Genomic DNA, 20701 nt, shown 5'->3' with positions numbered 1-20701 from the left:
CAGATTTTGAGGGTTTAAAACTTTTGAATTAAAACCGCCGATTGTAGCATTACATTTAATTTTAATGCACAATATAAATTTACACCCTCTCTTGGGTTGACGCGTCCAATGTGCCTGGCAGCAGGATGCGAGCCACAGGGGTTGGGGGCGGTGGGAACTAGGCTGAACGTCGAGCGTCTGCTTCACAATCTGGAATTTGCGAATAAGATCAATTACGTGCCAGCTCGCTTCTGAGTGGCTCAGCGCTGATGATGTCGGGGCAATGCGGGCGGGGCTATCAGGAGCGATGATGATGATGATGGTGGTGATGATAATGATGATGCAAAATGCTAGAAGACCGATTGTTCATTTCTTCTTCAAGTGGCGCCAACCGGTGTTTCGTCAGGTGGGAATTCGTAGCAGTGGAGCAAAGATGAACTGCAGGTAGGACGACATGTTGACAACGAGGCGAGTGCAGATACAAAAGGGGGAAAAAAGTGACTAACCCCCGCTCTATGCTTGTGTTCTTGCCAAGACTTGAAAGTGACTGTATGCTTCTGTCAAGTGACTCATACATTAAGTAGTATGTATGGCAAAAAAATAAAGTTAGCAGTGGGGGTAACTTCAATAAATAATTAGGGCACTCATTTAATTATTGTAAACTTTTGTGTAATACCTCTTAAAAAAGTGTATTATCATAACTTAAATTTCTTAAATATACATAATAATTATTCCTATTTCCAAATAGACTCGATAAAGAGATTTTGCTTGTTTGTGGTCCAGATCTGTATGCTGTAACCGCTGGTCATCTGAGGAGAGGCTGGATAACAAAACAGTCATCATCACTGGAGCTAACACTGGCATAGGCAAGGAAACAGCTCGAGACCTGGCAGCAAGAGGTACGAGAATTGCTTTTCTTTTGTCCCCCCCCCCCCAACCATTGCATCATCAACTTGTATTAGAGCTGTCAAACGATTAATTAAAAAAAAAAAAAAAGATTAATCACATCTTAGAATTTTGATTAATCATGATAAATCACTTAAATAAAAAGGCTTTTTATTTAAAAAAAAATGCCTGGCAAATTTGAAGAGCACCTGTTATGTGTCAATTCTTTCTACATTTAATGTTATGAAGACGTCTTCAACATTTTTTGGGGATTCACGGCATACTCTCATCCTCTTTTTCTAATCAGTTAATTACTTGCATAATTTAAAATGAAAAAAAAAGACCCAATATTTTTGACATGAACACATATTCTGAATGTCATACGCAAACATTTAATAATGCTTTACTTTAATGCATGTTTATTGCTCAAACACACCTTGTGCTACATTTAACGTAACTATCCGCTGTCAAACTAAAGGATAATCGGATAATTTATATATGATTAATGCAATAATTTTTTGTGATTAATCAATGAGTAAACACTTTAACTTTGACAGCACTATGTATTTATATATATATATATATATATATATATAAAATAACTTTTCATTCATAAACTATTTTCATAACTCTTCTGATCATCGACTTAAAACTAGTTGAATGATACCTTTCTTTATGATGGAATGAGGGGGTATTGATCGCTTTTATTGGCACTAAGCAACATTACTGCTGTCCTGCCAGAAGCTGCAAAACGTTTGTCGATACAAACAAACAGATAAGTAAATAAGGAAATAAATAAATAAGGGAAGCTACCCGGATAAAAGGACAGTCAAGGATCAACATTTACCTGGCTTTCACTCATAACACTACAGCCTTTGGTGCTGCCATAATCAACGAAAACTGAAAATTAGTTAGTTGCTTTAAAAGCCAAAGGCTTTAATTTGGTGTGATTTGATGCATTTACATCTTTTAAATCAAAACGGATTTTTCTGAATTAAACCGGTATATATTTAAACCGGTAAAACTCCCCAAAACTGCAACCATTGCTAACACTACTACACTTAAAGGGGAAGATATCAAAACATTTTCTGAATGTGCATTATCAGTAGCTATTTACCTAAATTTAGGTAATAATTCTTCTGAAAAATACATTTAAAAACATTGCATCCATTTTTTTCTCCCCGAGTGCAAATTTGTGACAATGTGACATGTTTACCAATAACTTTATTTAGTAAGCAAAACCATATAGATAGTACATATTCATCAGCAACAAGCTACATATTCAATTTGATGACATATACAAATGCTACATAATAAACCATGATCATCTACATGCACTTATTTACAAGCCAATCTGGATTTTGTTTTGTTTTGTTTTGTTTTTCAAGAACCTGAACTTACCCGACATTTTCTGTGTGACTTCTACATTCCAGTCATGAATCAAGAGCTGCAAAACATAAGCAGATTTAAAGCTAAAGCATGACCCTCATGTTAAAACCTCCACCAAATGCATTTAATCCTTCCCCCGCACCACACTAAATTGCTTTTCATGAACATGTATGCATGATTTATTCTCTTTGTCCTTTTGCACCGAACGTGAGGTGATGTCTAACCAAAATGAGCATGCGACTTAACACTCCGCCAGTCAAGTGACGGAAGACAGATGATGTGTCAAAAAGGGGGACAGAGGGAGCATTGTGAGGTGCTGCTCTCTTCCGGAGCCAGACGGGAAACAAAAGAAAGATGGGAGAATGAGCCCAACACACACACACACACATTTTGTTCACCCATCTTGAAAGGCTCAGTGAACCTTTGCCCTCCCTTTTTTTCCCTAAACAAGGTTTATTTATGCAAAGTTTGTTTTCACACATCCAAAAATGTTCCATGCAGTGTTTTGGTTACATGTACTTGATAAATGACTAACAACACAATATGATGCATGACAGTAAGAAGCATTCCAGTAGTTGTATTTTGTTTTTAAGTATCCCTTTCATAAACTGGGATAAATAAAAAAGCCATGATGTGCATGTGAGGTTGATTCAGCATCCTTTTTTTTGGTGCGCCATTTCTTAAAATGCAACAGGAAAATCACACCGACTCATTAGATTTTGAATATTGAGCCTTTGGTGCATTTAGCACATTGACAACAGCTTGTTGTCTGCTTTATTTTAATGAAGTGAACTTGGCCTTGGAGGCAATGTGGGAGTAACTGAGTTTTCCCACATGGGACCAACAGCAGAAAAACAAAGACAGCCACTGAGTAATCACTCTCCTCTTCCATAATTGCTGGCCATCGCTGCTATGTTCGTGTGTGTGACTGTGTGTGTGTATTCTCCAAACAGCTCATTAATGAAAAGGCACCATCATTTGTGTCCCACATGAATAGCAATCAAGTGGATTTTGTGTCCAGCAAGTTCAAAACTATTATGGGATGTTGAATAGAATGCTGAGTAAGCATGGGCGGATATTACATTCTGACAGTTTGATAACCTTGAGCTAAAATATTGCGGTATCATGGTATTAAAATTACAGCTCTAAAAGTAAAATATATATTTTGTTAAATAAAAACAACATTTCCCCCCTGTTGAACACAATTTTTTTAAACAAAATATAGAATATTTGATGAAGAAGAAAAACTATAAAAAATTAAAAATTAAAAATTAAAAATTAAAAATTAAAAATTAAAAATTAAAAATGAAAAATTAAAAATGAAAAATGAAAAATTTAAAATTTAAAATTTAAAATTTAAAATTTAAAATTTAAAATTTAAAATTTAAAATTTAAAATTTAAAATTTAAAATTAAAAATTAAAAATTAAAAATTAAAAATTAAAAATTAATTCATGTTGACATTCTTCTTCTGTTTGAATTATTTTTTTGAAAGTCACAGTGTCCCATCACTGGTGAGCCTTTTCTTAGAACAGACCTGTGGGCGACTTATATTGTCATTGGAGCTCACTTGTACACGCTTGCACCATTTATTTATTTTTCTTAAGGACAATGCACATTAACAGAGTAAAAAGGCCATTTTGGAGGAAGAGGCTCATAACTCACCATTCCCTTTTCCTCTTTGCTAATGAGGAGAGAAAAAAAGTTTATTTTACTATCACTTTTTGCAGTGTTAGTTTTATTGTACTTTCGTTACATTCATACTTGTGACCAAAAGTATTGCTGGAAGGTTCATAATGTATTGTATGATTGCATTATCTTTTCTTTTTTTAGGTGCCCGCATCATCATGGCATGCAGGGACTTGGAAAGAGCAGAGGAGGCAAGATCGGAGATTTTGGAAGACACTGGTAATGAGAATGTGCTTGTCCGGAAACTGGATCTTTCTGACAGCAGGTCCATTCGAGCCTTTGCCGAGCTCATCAACAAAGGTAGGTTGAGTTGACTCTCTGTGGTGTTATATATTGAACAAAAATATAAAGGCAACATTTTTATTTTTGCTCTAAATTTTCATGAGCTAAACTCTCAAGTGAAAATAATTTTCCCCAAATATAGTTTGAAAAAAATGTCAGGGTCAGTGTTTTAAACTGGGGTGACGGTTTCAAATATGGGTTTCAAGTCTTGTGTCTAGTGGCGGTTAGCCTCATCATTCCTTCCTTCCTTCCTTCCACTCCTCTGTCCCTCCCTTGTTTCCTTTTTTTCCATAGTAAATTAATTTAAACAGTTTTTGGCACACCAAGTATAAACCATGCAATAACATTTTTGAACCATAATGCAGAAGGATTACAAAAGAGGGAGCCTTATTGTGTAACTGCAACTTTTCATCATAATGTGCTTGTGTTTATTTTTAGAGGAGAAACAAGTCAACATTTTGATAAACAACGCAGGCATCATGATGTGTCCGTACTCCAAGACCGCTGATGGCTTTGAAATGCAATTTGGAGTCAATCATTTAGGTGAGTCTGCAAGTTTGTCAAGAATTAGATCATGCAGAACATGCAGAAAAATCCACATAGTATATTTTCTCTCATTCTCACTACTTAAGGTTGTTGTCTGATAGGAAACCAATTGAAGTAATTTATTTGTTATGAATATGTAAAGAACTCATGAGTCATAACCAGGATGATTCTATAGTTATGTTTGTGCGCATAGACTAGCCATACATCATACCGTGTACCATGGCACCCCTCTATCATGATAATGGTTGGTATTTTTAACCCGAGCTGATGGAAGCTAGAACACGCTGTGCTCCACAAGACTGCCCACACACATATGCAAATGCAAAGACACACACACACACGTCCATCCATTTTCTAGACAGTACCGCTTAGCCACAGTAATTTGTGAGTGAGCTGGAGCCTAATGCAGCTGACTTTGGACAAGAGTCTCTGATTGCCAGTTAACCACAGGGCGCGTATAGTGAAACAACCATTCACACTTAAGAACAATTAAATGGCTTAGAAACATGATTTTATAATTTGGCAGCACTACACTTCACTGTATATAACATGTACAACCACTTCCTTTTCCTGCCTGCACTTCCTTTGGAAACAATAAGATAGGAAATCAAGAACAATGGTAGAGAGAAAAAAAAATCCTGAGGTGTGGCTTTGTTTTTTTAAGCAACCCTAAAAAATAAATTTACATTTTGTGAGAGCCCCAGACCTGATGAAACAGATGAAAATAAACCACAATGCTCAAAGACCTAAAAGTGTTTCATTTAGAAACGTGAAAAATTCTGCAGTAGCCTTGAACTTGATAAAACAGATGACAATCGTGCACCTCAAAAGCGCATTTGCTTCTAGTATTTTTTCCAACTGTCTATTTTTGTTAAAGGTGAAGTCAAATTTTCAATGGAGCTCCAGTAGTCTAAACACAGACTTCTGATCAATATTGCGTTTGTTGAATATGAATAAAGCAGCAAAATCCATTCGTTTTTATCCATGTCAGGGGGAAGCCATTTTGCCACTTGCTGTCAACAAGAACTGACATCATAGTTGCTTAAGGCTCAGGTAAACCAATCACAGATCTGCTTGTGAAAGTCACATGACCAAACTCAAAAACAGGTGAGCCCTCATTGGTCCTGAGCAACTGTGATGCCATTTTTAGTCGACAGCAAGTGACAAAAGGGCCGCCTCTGCTTAGTTCATATTCCACTTTTTTTTTTTATTGACTACCCCTAAAGGCAGTATTTGCTTGGGTTATTCAGTTAAGAGTCAATTCTCCAGAAGAAAAAAAAAAGTTAATTCTGTGCTGAATTTGTTATATTTCCGTCCTGAAATAACAGGTCACTTCCTGTTGACGTACCTGCTGCTGGACCTGATCAAGTTTTCCGCTCCGGCTCGGATCGTTGTGGTGGCGTCGGTGGCTCACACCTGGACCGGCCTTCGACTGGATGACCTGAACAGTGAGAGCAGCTATGACACCATGAAGGCCTACGGACAGAGCAAACTGGCCAACGTCCTCTTTGCACGAGCCCTTGCCAAAAAGTTAAAAGGTAGAATACTCATTTAAGTACAGTACATGCATGTGATGGGTAACATTCTTATAAAAACATGAATTATGTACAGTATCATTGGTATGATCAGAAATCAGGAACAAATATTGCCTTGACTGTAGCTGGGGGTTACATTTATTGCTACTTCATAATGTGTCTTCTGTACTTTCTTACGCATGTTGCAGGTACAGGTGTAAGCGTGTTCTCTCTACACCCTGGTGTGGTGCAGTCGGACCTGTGGAGGCACCAGCACCAGTGTATCCAAGTGGCTGTGAAGATCTTCGGGATCTTCACAAAGACAACGGTGGAAGGGGCTCAGACCACCATCTACTGCGCTGTGCAGTCTGGCTTGGAAAGCCAGAGTGGAGCCTACTTCAGGTACATTTCATTCATCCGTTTTTGTTAGAATGTCTTTGCGTGCCTCCTTACCGTATCTCAGAAGTCCATTTCTTTGTGGTTTCAGTGACTGTGCCCCTGCAAGGTGCTCCAGAAGTGCCTCAGAGGATGATTTGGCTCAGGAGCTGTGGGAGAGCAGCTGCAACATGCTTGGCATTACCTGGCAGTGAATAATGCATACAATAAACAATGCTCGGAAGGACTTTGTATCATGTTAAGTGGGAAAAAAAGGCATCATAGCACTATTAAATAAGGACTTTTGTTAGGGGCATTAACATTGCTGGACAGTTGTGTCTTCACCAATTTATTTTATAAACAATCTATACATGGTGTCCACTTCTTTTTTAAATAGCATGATGTAGAATGCAACACATACACTTTACTTAAATGTATCACTGGGGTGAACAATAGATGGAGAAGAAAAAAAAGTTATAATCTAAATCACATGAGAGATTATTAACACCCGTGGAATGTAGTTGCCGACTGGCGAATTGAGTTGGCTAAGTTAAGAGCCATAAGTTATTTAAAATGAACCAAATTTGGATTACAACTACAATACCAGATACATTAATAAAATCAAATGATATGAGATTGAAAAGATAAAAAAAAAAAATCTACACCGCTTACTCTCACTTAACATCCTTCTATGGAGGTAAATTTGGTGCAAAACTAACTTGTGCAAAAAATGTGTACCTGTAGAAAAAAGTCTAAATTTGTATCTGTAAAAGTCGTGATTTGTATCTGTAAAAAAAATGTGTGCCTGTAAAAAAAATATTTGTGTCTGTAAAAGAAATGTGTACCTGTAAAAAAAAAAATGTGTATGTGTAAAACAAATTTGTATCTGTAAAAACAAATTTGTACCTGTAAAAGTCATGATTTGTATCTGTACAAAAAAAAATTTGTACCTGTACAAAAACTATAAATTTGTATCTGTAAAAGTTGTGATTTGTACCTGTAGAAATGACAACTTGTAGTCAAAGAAGTCGCCACTAGGAGTCACAAGTGGGTTTTCTGCTGCTGTCCAGTGACGTGAGTTTTGCCCCATTTATCTCGCTACAAAAGGTGCAAAACTGATTCGTACTTGTAGAGCGCCGTGATTTGTACTTGTAAAGAAGGGGGCGGGCTCTGGTGTAATGAAGGGTTGTTTTGACCAATCAAGTGAGAAGGATTTGAGCGGATTGGAGCGCAACCTCATTGGTTTAGCGAACGACGGTGGCGGGACTCGCGGAAGGATACAAGCAGGACACATCGTCGCCAACCAACATACATATTAAGAATACTTCTTAATATATATGTTGAGGAAGAATACTTCAGTATTCTTAATATGTATGTTGAGGAAGAATACTTCAGTCGACTGAAGTATTCTTAATATGTATGTTGGTTGGCGACGATGTGTCCTGCTTGTATCCTTCCGCGAGTCCCGCCACCGTCGTTCGCTAAACCAATGAGGTTGCGCTCCAATCCGCTCAAATCCTTCTCACTTGATTGGTCAAAACAACCCTTCATTACACCAGAGCCCGCCCCCTTCTTTACAAGTACAAATCACGGCGCTCTACAAGTACGAATCAGTTTTGCACCTTTTGTAGCGAGATAAATGGGGCAAAACTCACGTCACTGGACAGCAGCAGAAAACCCACTTGTGACTCCTAGTGGCGACTTCTTTGACTACAAGTTGTCATTTCTACAGGTACAAATCACAACTTTTACAGATACAAATTTATAGTTTTTGTACAGGTACAAAATTTTTTTTGTACAGATACAAATCATGACTTTTACAGGTACAAATTTGTTTTTACAGATACAAATTTGTTTTACACATACACATTTTTTTTTTTACAGGTACAAATTTATTTTACAGACACAATTTTTTTTTTTTACAGGTACACATTTCTTTTACAGACACAAATATTTTTTTTACAGGCACACATTTTTTTTACAGATACAAATCACGACTTTTACAGATACAAATTTAGACTTTTTTCTACAGGTACACATTTTTTGCACAAGTTAGTTTTGCACCAAATTTACCTCCATATCCTTCACCAGTCATTTGAAAGGTGCAAATACGCAAATAAACATTTACAACTATAGCACCACACTGCCAGCACATACAAATATAATAAAAATACAACTCAGTAAGAAAATAATGCTCAAAAGAACTGAATCAAAGAATGGGGGAAAGTACATGAACTAAGTGGTAAGAGGTATTTCTGTCCACAGATCTCGCCCTACCCTAGCGTTTCTAAAAACCGCCCCCAGCCGCTAGATGGCATTATGAACAACACGACACTAAAGAAGAAACGAGAAAGAATTTGAGCGCATGCGCGTGCAAAGTCTACGTCAGCTCTTCTAACATATCCACTTTAGAGCTACGTGGCTTCTGTTCACTCCTCTCTCATCTCATCAAATACGACCACGACAAGGTAAGAACTGCAGCACGCAAATACTCTAGTTAAAAAAAAAAAAAAACAGGTGCAAGCAACAAAATGTTTTATTGGATGTATTTAATTTTAATTTAATTTTACATTACTTCGACATCGTAGCTTGTATTTGCCGTTCGCGGCAAGCGAACACATGTTTATAATCTACATCTTTTCTGTAATCGAGTCAATAAATAACTTGAAAAAAGTATTTTATTTAGTGATGGGTTCACAACTTTGTGTTAAAAGTGTGAGGCTAATGTCAACGTCAGCAGTCGATAGCGATGAGTTAGCTTGCAGCTAACAGACAGATGCTTCTCGTCTTCAGCTAAAATGGATCAAGTAATGCAGTTTGTGGAACCCAGCCGGCAGTTCGTCAAAGACTCCATAAGGCTGGTAAAGAGATGCACAAAACCAGACAGGAAAGGTTTGTACAGGAGTTGGATCATTACTGTATCGTGGTGAGACCACTAGTAGATTTAATTGTGAATATTTATGCTTACCTTTTCAGAATTCCAGAAAATTGCAATGGCCACAGCGATTGGGTTCGCCATCATGGGTTTCATTGGATTCTTCGTTAAACTGATCCACATCCCCATCAACAACATCATTGTGTAAGATACTGCAACAAATCAGTGTTTAAGGCTTCCATGTAGTTAAATCGCCTCGATTGGGATGTAAAAACAACCCCCCCCCCCAAAAAAAAACATTTGGTGTGATTATTTATGCTGTGTCCCTCCTGCATGATCAAAAACAATTATGCTACAATAGTTTTTCTCCTTAAAAAATGTCAAGGGTCAATGTCAAACAAAAATTGGATACACAAGTTAAATATGTACCTTCTGTCATCTAGTGGACGGATATTTAATTGTTCAGCCTCTCACTAGACTCGGGGTCGGCAACTCAAAATGTTGAAAAAGCTATATTGGAAAAAACAACAACCCCAAATTAAATCAGTCAGGAGCCGCAAAAAATAAAAAGCCGTATATAAACCTTATAATGAAAGCAACACATGCTCTAAGTGCCTGTATTAGCTATATCGATCTATAATCAAAATGACTGAGCATTCATGATTAGTTATTTTCCCTGCACGCATCCACGTTGGTGCTTTAAGTTTATCTTCCATTACAATATTACAGTATTATGTTTCGTTGCATTGATGAAATGATAGAAATACAATAAAGAAATCAGATTTTGATATTTTTATTTTGAGGATTTGAAAAAAACAAAAAAACTAAGTCATCCTGTGATTTCAAACCTCCTCATGGAAATAAAGCGTCCCATTTAAACACTTCAGCCCGGCCTCCACCTCGTGTTTGGCCTTTCAATTATATTAATTTGATCATTTCTTCTTTCGGCCCGTCAGAGTTCACATACCTGCATAAAAGCGCTGCATGTTCTATGGGGTTTCTATCCAAATATTTTCAATTTTTAAAGCTGATTTAGTGACAATGCTCAAAACAACCATGTGACTCATCCCCGATTCCATTTATTATTTTGCGAATATTAACGGAGAGCAGACTGCACTGTGAGATGACGTCATATTAGTCTAATTAGAGCGTGGTAGCATCATTCATAACATATTGTTAGAGATAGACTGATTTTTTTTCAGGGCCGATACTGATCATTAGCAGTCAATATGGCCGATAACGATGTTTAAAGTCGATATTTATTTTCAGTAAAAAGGGAAAAAATATTGGCGACAAAATGTTTTAAAATACAAATGCCAATCTTGACTTTGTTGTAATGTCTTAAAGCATTAATGCTTATTGAACAATTTTTCCTACTTTTCAAAAATGTAGAATTTTTTTTCAAATAATATACATTTATATAGATTTTTTAAAAATAATAATATACAATATACTTCATTTTAAATTCCCCCCCCCCCCCAAAAAAAAATTTCAGGGAACTCCCAAGGTTAAATGGAAACTTAAAGAAGCAAATACCATAGACCCCCCCCCCCCCCCACCCAAAAAGAAATCTTAAACTTTCGCATTTCTTTGTTTGAATGTCATACAAAAAACAAAAGGTTCAGAAGGTTGCCAGGGTCAGCATTGCAGCATCTATTATAAAGTTAAGTGAAATTTTAAATAAATAGTTCCGCCGAGATTAAAATGGTGTTTGTTTTACCTTTTATTGGCCGCCAGATTTTGAAAAAAGGCTAATGCCGATATTCGTCAAAATGCCCAATATCGGCCAGGCTGATTTTTCGGTCTATCCCTAATCCTGACAGCCACGTGTACGCTTTTTCCATCGAGAATGGGCTTGCTGTTTACTTTTATTAATTGCAGAATTAATTTCTGATTGGTGACGTTGCCTGCCATTTTTTTGGCCCTTTCCTGCCTGGCATCACGCCGAGCTGATAGAAACGTGTCTCGAAAGCTATGGTACAAATCTTCGTTGACAGAAATGTTGAAATTTTATATTTAATCTATACATTTTACAGCACAATAATACGTTAAAGTATTTTTGTGTCATGTTTGTCCTCTTACAGAAACGATATTAAAACAAGAAAATACAAATCTCCCTCCATCTTTTTCCATTTAAAAAAAGTTCCTGTGAGCCACTTGAGTGGCGCTAAAAACTAAAGAGAGCTGCATGTTGCCGACCCCTGCACTAGATGTTACTGGAAAAGGTAGATATCATATTTGTAGTAAATAAAAAAAAATTGGACCAGTTAAGCAACATTGGATAATTTCAGCACCGTGGTTGGAAGTCATTTTGCAACACGCTGTTGTCATCACCAGCTCTTTGTATGTAACTAACTTTTCAGTACATTTTTGAGTCATCTTACATTAAAGTTGAGTCTTTTTGCTACAGAATACAAAAGCCAGCAAATCCACAAAGCTTATAGCTTCCATATCCAACTGTATGTGCAAATCGTAATGGCATTGTTCTCATTTTGTCTTGCAGTGGTGGTTAAACATCCAGGACCAGAAGACAGCTGTGCAGTTGTGATGGGTGGACTGAAGGATGACATTTTTACATTCTGTTGACATTTCTCTCTCACTTTGTAAATAATATGCATAGGGATGCACGATAACGATTGCCAAATAGATCAATACATGGGGTGGGACAAGATTTGATTACAGTTAAATTCAACCATACCAAATGGCTCAGAGTGTATGATGAAATCACTTTCTTGTCATTTTACATATATGTGGATAAACTGAATTTTTGAAAGACGATTCAACACGCATCTCAATTCATTTTAAAGTGGAACGATTCATTCAGTTTGATTCAAATAGTTGTTTTAATACAACCAACTCTAGCACTGTATAATATACATGTGTGTATTTTTGTTTCCATACACAGAAATTCCCATCTTTTTTCTAACAAAAGTCACAAAGTGTATCACCTACTAAAATACCGGGTGGGAAATACCATATGCAACTTTGGTTCAGCACAGTCTCACCTATAGCGTGCTGAAGCGCTAGTAAGCCCATATTCATTCACAGCCTAGATCAGTTGTCCAAACTTGGTCCTGAAGCTCATCAGCAAGCTCTGCATAAACCTGATAACGATCTGTTCATTGGAACAGGGAAACATCGAAAACATGCAGGACTCTGGCCCTTGACGACTGAGTTTGGACACTACTGGCATAGATTCAGGGTCACCAACGTGCTGCCTCCAAGGACTACACGTGTCACCTATGAGCTTGTTCAAAAAATAGCTCCCTAGTCATAAGGCATCGTGATTTAATAGGAATGTTGTACAAGTGATTTGAAAATATAAACAATACAAGAGCTGAATAGAAATATTGTTGCATATTAGTATTTCTGTCTCAAAATTAACTAACAAATCTTTTTGGAATGGATTATCCTATCGATTATTCCATCAATTACTTGGAAAATTATCCCACCCCGTTTGGAGGCAACACATTTTGTGACTTAACAGAGTTGGCCAATCCCACCCGCCTATTATAGGTCCGATAGTTATTGTACATCCCTAAAAACAAACAATGGGAACTCATTGATTTGTCCTTTTTTATTCCAACGTCAATCCAACGTCCTTATGAAAAGTTGGAGGTAACTGTTTACAATTTTAACAATCAGTTAAAATAAATTACTTTGGGTATAGTAAAGTACATTTATCACTAGCACAGCTAACCATAACATTGGTTGTAGGGGTGGGAATCTTTGACTGTCTCACGATTTGATTCAATTCTGATTTAAACACAAAACTAAAAATTACACAAGGTGCACACTCAAATACATACACACTTTGTTTAGCTTGTGTCCCGAACGTAGCTAGCTCAAGGCTAACGCACAATGGAAAGCACCATTGCCTCGCTAACGCTAATTAACATATGCTCTTTTCAACTTTTATAGGGTAGATGCCACGGACTTCCGGGTTTTACACATTAGCGCCGTTTCCGGCCACTGCTGGCCGCGTTCCAATACTCGCACCCCCACCCCTGCGCCCCTGAACCGCGCGCTCCCGCTCATTGGCGGGAGGGCGTCTCGGCTATCTGAAATGCTTCAAACACTGAGACAGACACTACGCGATCGCAGCCTCGCACCCGTCGACGGGAATGCACAACCGAGGGGCACAAAGGCGGAAGCGCAAGTACTGGGACGCGGCCCACACCTCGCAAACCGGAAACGGAAACAAAGTTGATGGGTGAAAACCCGGAAGTCCCGCCTTCTCCGTGGCATATAGTCCATTGGCATATCTTGATCGTGACTGCTTTCTTCTACTCTCCTATATCTCTTAACTATAACTTAACAGTGTATCAGAATGCGCGGAACCACACTTTCCCTAAGTGGCCAAATATTGCAATATTTAAAAACCGCCATGGGAGCAACGTCATCTGAAGGTGCTTTTCTATTTGCTGCTGCTAGATGACATTTTTGTGTGACACACTTTCAAATGTCCTTATTCCGGTTAATATCAAAATAAATCATCCCCAAAGGCTCATGCATTAAATTGATTAACAAAGACTAAAATGAAGGACATTTTTGCTATAATTATAGTTAATTTTATTAGTTTTGTAAACATAAAATGTAGTTTCAGTAAGTTTTTGTTTTTTAAAAGCATTTTTGTTTTTATTTTATTTCGTTAACGAAATTGTTTTTTGAATTTTAGTTTTTTCGTTAGTTTTAGTTAACTAAAATAACCTTGGTACACACAAACAAGGGCAAGACAGTTTACCATAAAAATAATCGACTTGAGGACATTTTATATTGATTCTTAATCGTAGTAAATGACAATCACGATACTTATGGGAATATTATTATTTTTTTGGTACATCCCTAATTGGTTGCCAGCAAATCCACACTTAGATTTTACACCTAAGGACAATTTAGCAGGGGTACTCAAAAACAAACTGACAATTCTGTAATTGTCAAACCAAAATATCTTTCAACAACAAAAAAAGAACTTAACATAAATGCGTAATTTCTGAGTGAGTGTGAATGGGTGTATGGACAATGCGGTTAGCTGGGTGCAAGGGTGCACGCTCACAGCTGGGCTCTAGCTCACCTGTGACCACAATGAGGATTAGCGGTATAGATAATGAATGGATGGTTGGTTAAATGCCGTTTCCATTGATAGTAGACATGAAAAGAGGAAAAATTGTTTTTGACAGACCATGATAGAAAAAAACAACACAATCAGCCATGAATTTACAAAGCCCTTTTTTTACTTTCGGTAGCAAAATCTCTAACTTAAATAAAGCTAGTTTGAAATTGACGTTACAGTTCAACCGCAACGCTTATGACGACAAGTCAGATTAAAAAACGGATCATTGCAGTCCTTTCAGGATGCCCATGCTCCAAAGCAGAGGCTGGTCTGTGCTGACAGTTACGCATTTCCTGGGTTGTCCCGGCGAAACCGACTCGTAGGTGTTGGAGGTGCTCACTAGCTTCCCGAACTGCAGAACCTGGTTATCTGGAGTCAGAAAATAAATACATAAATATTGTTATTGATTACATTAGGCACATAGACTTACATATGCAAAAAAATATATCGTCCTAATTTTCTAATAAAGTGACTTTTTGGACACCCTGTATGTTCACAGGCAAAAGTAAAACGTGTCCCAACAGTGACCTCATGTGGTTAAAGTAAGTATTTCAAACAAACCTGAGGAAAACCAAAGACCACTTCAGCCTGCTTTACGGTGATAATGTATTCTTCAAAATAATGTTTCATCGGAAATAACAGAGACTGCCCTTCAGCGTGCCAGTAAATAGTGAAATATGACTTTGCATGTCACCATTCCATTTAGTATTACATTTGTTCACACATCATTTGCCGTGAGCAAGTTGAGCAGAAAAGCGCCCTGAGAGTGGATGTGTTGGACTGTGTCTAATAGAACAAGGGCAAAGCTCGGGAGGCAGACGTAAGACAATCACTTTCATTTACTTTTTAACACGGGGGACTGCTCTTGCATGTTCCCGTGGTCTGCGGCAAATTAGATGTCAAATAAATAATGTAGAAGCAATTTTTGGCCCGACAGTTCTGCGATTGAGTCAAATTTAAATGTTGGGATCAGAAGGTGCTTAGGTTTAGTGGTCCAGATGATTCAGTGCAGTGCAGTCTTACCAGTGACGGTCCATGCGAGCTTACCCAACTTAATCCACCTCTTAATACTACCGTTATCACGTCGCAATTATAAAACCATCAATACTTGACAAAACTGCAATGTCTAGCTTTTCTGGAAAAGACCACCTTGAAAACGGATTTTCAAGTCAATTTCTTATTACAGAGGGCATAAAAACTTCAAATCATGTGTGCAGATTGCTACAGACAATTCTTTGCTTGCCAGCTTGCTGGCCCTGTGAGGCCAATTTAAAAACAGTCAACGATATATTTATAACATTAATAAAGAAATCCATTCATCATGATTGTCGGCCCAGATTGTTATGTGAGCAGATCGCTGAGGAAAAAAATGCATGGAAGTATACTGACAAAAGTGTCACTCAGAAACACCAGCGAGGGCAAAACAAAATTCAATTTGACAGAATAAAAGCCTATATCACAAAATAAGAGTGCATAGACAAACTAAAAGTGACTAATAGCATCACAACTGGCAATATTCTCATCATAATGGACATTTGCTAAAGACTAGACAAATTAAGAGTGGCTAGCACGTCATCATCAAACATTATCATCATAAGGGACATAGTAGCTGTATAGCAACTTTAAAATAAAAAGGACGAGAAAATAAGACGGCAAATACCTCATCATCATAAGGGACCATAACAATTCAAGGACCCCATGACTCTACCCAAAACAGCCATAACACACGAAGGCCTGAGCCAAGCTTCAAATGCTTCAATTTTCCCACATTTTATTTATTGAGTTAATTAGTTATTTATTTTATTTCGTTTACAGCCCTATTCCAAAATGGAATACGGAATTATTTTTTCTATCAGCACACACATTCAGCATTCATTAAAAGTAAATAAATAAATAAAAACCTAGATTTGACAGCCTCTGACATGAATTTCAGAATTAAGCTCAGGTGTATCCTGTTTCTATAATTTACACTACTTGTGATGAATTCAGCTGATTAGTGATCAGACATGAATTGGAAAGGTACACACATACAGTAGGCCCAACAGTTGACATTGGGTTAAAACAAACAACACATTTTTTTATCATGGGGTGTCGTGTAAATTTGAGAGGAAAATTATTTTGATTCAATTTTGGAATAAGGCTGTAACATAGCAAAATAATAAAATGTGCACCGTATATTTTCCCCCAGATACTGCTGGGCTAATCACAAGTCTGCTTTTGTTACAATGACCACTGTGGGCGGAACCTGAGCCTTGCAATTTGAGTGACTTTTACTTACAGGACCAGAGCCCAGAGATAGTGTGTGTGCGGAAAAACCAAGCACCAATAAGGATAATAAAAGAAATGTCACACTTGATGGCTTGAAAGGCACTTTGGAGACCCAGCTATTTTTAACAAGCCATTAAAAAGCACATTTTCCATATTTAAAAAAAAAAAAAAAAAAAAAAAAGAAGTTTGCCACTGCAACCAGAGGACCCATTTTAAGAAAATTATGCAAACCAATCATCATACACGAGAACTTAGCATAAGTGTAGCACGATTAGTCAAAAGCAAAGCTTGATAATTGCATTATTTGTCCATTCATGAATGCATTAAGATACACAAGTTGTAGATAATGAAACAGTTACACTGGTGCGGCTCTTACAGTGCAAAGGAAAAAGAACACGTGAGAACAGTCAGCAAACAACAAAGGCAATCGCCTGTCCAGAGGCGATTGCACACCCATCAAACGGGCGTTAAAAACAGCCTCTTCTGCTTCAAAGGCTGCAAAACAAGCATTGTATTGGAGCGGATTGACACAAAGAAAAAAAAACTGCTCGGGGAGTTGCTTAATAATTGAGTGAGCACAGTGCCTGAACCACAAAGAGTATGAGGAGAAATATTAAACTGCTGCTGTGAAGGGAGCCATCTGCAGGGAAATAGAGATTATAGTTACAGGTGTAATACTCACAATGAAAACCAGGGGCAGCATAAGACCACGAAAGAATGACAGATTGGTTTCTCCTTTTCTGTACAGGCTTTTTGTTACATAAAAACCACACATACACTTTGCAGAAACTTTTGCGCAAAGTCTTTACTGACCGCACGTGGTTTTCAAATTAATTTATTAGTAATCCCCCCATCAAAGCTGATTCCGATCAATAGGCACCCCTGCTGCACGAGTGCACGGGGGGCTGAGAATGAGCGTAACCCCCCCCCCAGTGATAACAATGGGAATGTTTGCTGCCTGTAATTGCATTTCCAGCGTGCCACAGCTGAAAGGGCTCGCAAGCTGTACGGGGAGAGTGCGTATTTACACAACAAATTACCCAGAGGAGAGGACGACCGACTCGCAGACACTCCAAATGTCGTGAAAATGTAGACAAGGGAATTTGGGGGGGGGGGGGGGGGGTAGATGGGGAGGGACTATTGCTGTTGTATATTCTCAGAAGTCAATACAGCTATATAACACTGGGGAACAATACAAATAAATACATTTTTAAAAAATGGTTGAGTTAGATTTTTATGCTGATTAAAACTATAAATGGCATGCTGATTCCAAAATTGCAGTCAACTATTTTCTAGCACGTAAAGTTTTTTTTTTCTCTACAGCTCACCCTTGAGATAAGCAAAATTCCACTGATTAGCTGTAGTAAGACTAGTAAGAAGAGATGATTAGAATCATTGACAACTATGTGGCAACTTTTTCTTGTCACCAAGAAATTTTGAACACAATTTTGAATATTTGTACTGTAACTATAATCTGCGCAAATGTTCGTACTTGTCGGCAATTTTGAACACAATTTCTTGGCAACAAGAAAAACTGTTTGCAACATTTAACGAACCCAGGTGAAAAACTAACATTCGTTATGTTGACAAACACTCACAAGGCCTACGCTCTTCAGTGAGATACCACCTTAAGATTGAAAGTATCAGCAGAAAACACTCTTTGAATTTGTGCTTAGTCTTACTTGATTACAAGCAATACATCACTCAAAATCAACATGATTTGAAAGTTTGAATGTCATCAGTTAAAAATATCACCCGGGAATTCACTCACAATTCACAATCGCGTTCAACATCAATAACAGGCTTTAGAGAAAATCCCCCGAAAGTTTGCCAAAAAAGAAAACCTGGCAGAAAACGTACACGTTTTATCTCAGTACCTAGGACATTTTGAGAATCAAATTATTCAAAATGATTAGGATGCTTACCGAGGGGCACAGAAACAATCCTGAAAGTTTACAAAGTGTAAGACCGGTTCACTTCAACCCCAACAAATCTTCCTGAAGTAACATAATATTTTCATTATGAAAAGATATTCATCCCTCGGATCTCTTAAATGAAAAAATGGTAAGCTCGCATTTGTATGCAGTTTGCAGATGGTGGGGAAGCAAAAGTTTATGTAAATGCTACGCTTCAAATTATTCAAACAAGTCAAATCAGATTGAATGAGGACACTGGCAAATCTGGTTTGCATTTCCTTCTTTTCCTAGCAGCAACCTTCGGTTAGTTTGGGGAGTTTGGCTGGGGCTTCCATACTGTAATACTGTAACATTGTAAACATTGTCTGCCACTGCTATAGTGCTGTGTCAATTTATGCAATATAATCAATACAATACAATACAATACAATAACATAATTATTTAGAGCTATAATCATTTGAAATATACTAATATAATTAGGGATGGGCGAGTACCGATACCAGCTATTGGTATCGGTGCCGATACGAGCCATATTTTGAGGTATGGTTACTCACGACAGTGGCCAATACTAGTATTGGCTGCACCCTTTATGACTGTTTTACAATCAGGGACTAGAAATTAGAAGATTAGAAAATTGCCATTAATTTCATGCAAATTTAAGGTAGAATGCTATATTGGGATATATGGGTCTTTCTTCAAAATTACCTGTCATTGTTTTTTTATTATATTTTTTGTATGAAAAGTACCAGTGGTATCGGTATTGGTGAGTATCGTTCTGAAAAAAGTGGTATCGAACATCCCTAAATATAAGATGTGCACACTCATTTTTAGTTTTGAGTAGTTCCTTTTCGGTATTTGAAAAAAAAAAAAGCTTTGAAATCAAATAACCATTTTTATTAATCATGATTTCAATATTAATCAATATAATTGTGATAAAAAATTTTTTTACCCCATAATCACCAGCTGTGGCCAGGGTAAGGCAGGGAATCCTGGCAGTTACAGTGTGGCATTTTAAGATAAAAAGGAAAAATATGACATGCTGTGTCAACGCACATTTAGAACCCTTTAAATGCAATATGTTGAAACTCAAGACCCAGTCTTTAATTTATATTCATTTTTTACCATTTTTATAGGTACCCACGACCCAATTTACAACATCACAGACACAAGTGACTGCAGCTATATATAAAGTAAGGTGGTGAATATCACATCATCAGTGTGACGCCAATACTTCCTCCCTTTATGCACTGTTATTTATTGGCCATGACATACGCCAATGCTCGCATTTGCACTGTCAGCACCATCTGCTTCGCCAGGATATCCGCTTCTATTAAATGTTTATGATGCTGCCACTGGATTTGTCTAAGAGCGTCAAGTGGAAAAGAGTTTGCGAGTTAAGTTGACCTTCAAGACAGGAAAAGTTGGTGGCATGAGTGGGGTGGGGTAGTCCGTTATAGCTGCAAATTATGTGTTGTGTTGATAGCGACTTGGGGAGGTGGTTGTGGTGATTGTGGGCAAAAAGACAGTGTCCTTGTGTTGGACATAATGAAGGGGTTTCAACATGGACAACTGTGCAAGCATGAAGACAAGGTCACAGCTAATGGGCGTTCAAAATGTGTGCATACATGAGTGCACTACTGTAACTAGAAGCTGCAAGAATATCCCCATCCCATTTTCAAACCTTGTGATTACAAGGGAATGAAAAGGAGGGCAGCAGTGGAGCATATAGCATCATGTTGAGGAGAGAGGTGGTCAAGAACAAGATAGACAAATATATTTTTTAAATAAAATACAAAAAGGAACAGAAAGGTCAGGATCTGGGTTTGCATTTTACAAAAAAAATTATCATGAAATGTCTACATCCGGCTGGA

The 20701-nt window shown here is 37.5% G+C and overlaps 3 protein-coding genes across 8 annotated transcripts in view; 2 read left to right on the top strand and 1 right to left on the bottom strand.

The window, feature by feature from the left end:
- Positions 1-209: 209 nt before the first annotated feature.
- LOC147155583 (retinol dehydrogenase 12-like) lies at positions 210-7635 on the top strand. Its single transcript, XM_086065785.1, has 7 exons — positions 210-423; positions 763-878; positions 4086-4241; positions 4662-4766; positions 6098-6307; positions 6493-6685; positions 6771-7635. The coding sequence occupies exons 1-7, from the start codon at positions 263-265 to the stop codon at positions 6871-6873; spliced, it is 1044 nt and encodes a 347-aa protein (XP_085921911.1). The 5' UTR covers positions 210-262; the 3' UTR covers positions 6874-7635.
- Positions 7636-8958: 1323 nt separating this feature from the next.
- Positions 8959-12311, top strand: sec61g (SEC61 translocon subunit gamma). Of its 2 annotated transcripts, XM_086065944.1 has the most exons (4): positions 8960-9126; positions 9452-9550; positions 9635-9737; positions 12037-12311. In XM_086065944.1, exons 2-4 carry the CDS (start codon positions 9457-9459, stop codon positions 12044-12046), a joined length of 207 nt encoding a protein of 68 aa, XP_085922070.1. In that variant the 5' UTR covers positions 8960-9126; positions 9452-9456; the 3' UTR covers positions 12047-12311. The 2 variants fall into 2 exon arrangements, with proteins under 2 accessions (XP_085922071.1, XP_085922070.1); XM_086065945.1 differs by lacking the exon at positions 12037-12311 and having other exon boundaries at positions 8959-9126; positions 9635-9741.
- A 2434-nt stretch (positions 12312-14745) lies between these two features.
- The window catches only part of tpk1 (thiamin pyrophosphokinase 1), a 79096-nt gene continuing 73140 nt past the window's right edge, over positions 14746-20701 (bottom strand). For 4 of the 5 annotated variants that reach the window (XM_086065939.1, XM_086065940.1, XM_086065942.1 and 1 more), the window contains one exon: positions 14746-15015. In XM_086065939.1, the coding sequence (XP_085922065.1) occupies positions 14986-15015 (30 nt within the window). In that variant the 3' untranslated portion in view covers positions 14746-14985. The remainder of the gene's footprint in view (positions 15016-20701) is intronic. The other variant, XM_086065941.1, reaches the window with a different exon arrangement.

This window comes from Leptonotus elevatus, chromosome 21 (assembly GCF_054856555.1).
Source record: "Leptonotus elevatus isolate MCC_2025b chromosome 21, RoL_Lele_1.0, whole genome shotgun sequence".
NCBI lineage: Eukaryota > Metazoa > Chordata > Actinopteri > Syngnathiformes > Syngnathidae > Leptonotus > Leptonotus elevatus.
Note: the sequence above shows the minus strand (reverse complement) of the source record. Positions and strands in the feature narration are given on the sequence as shown.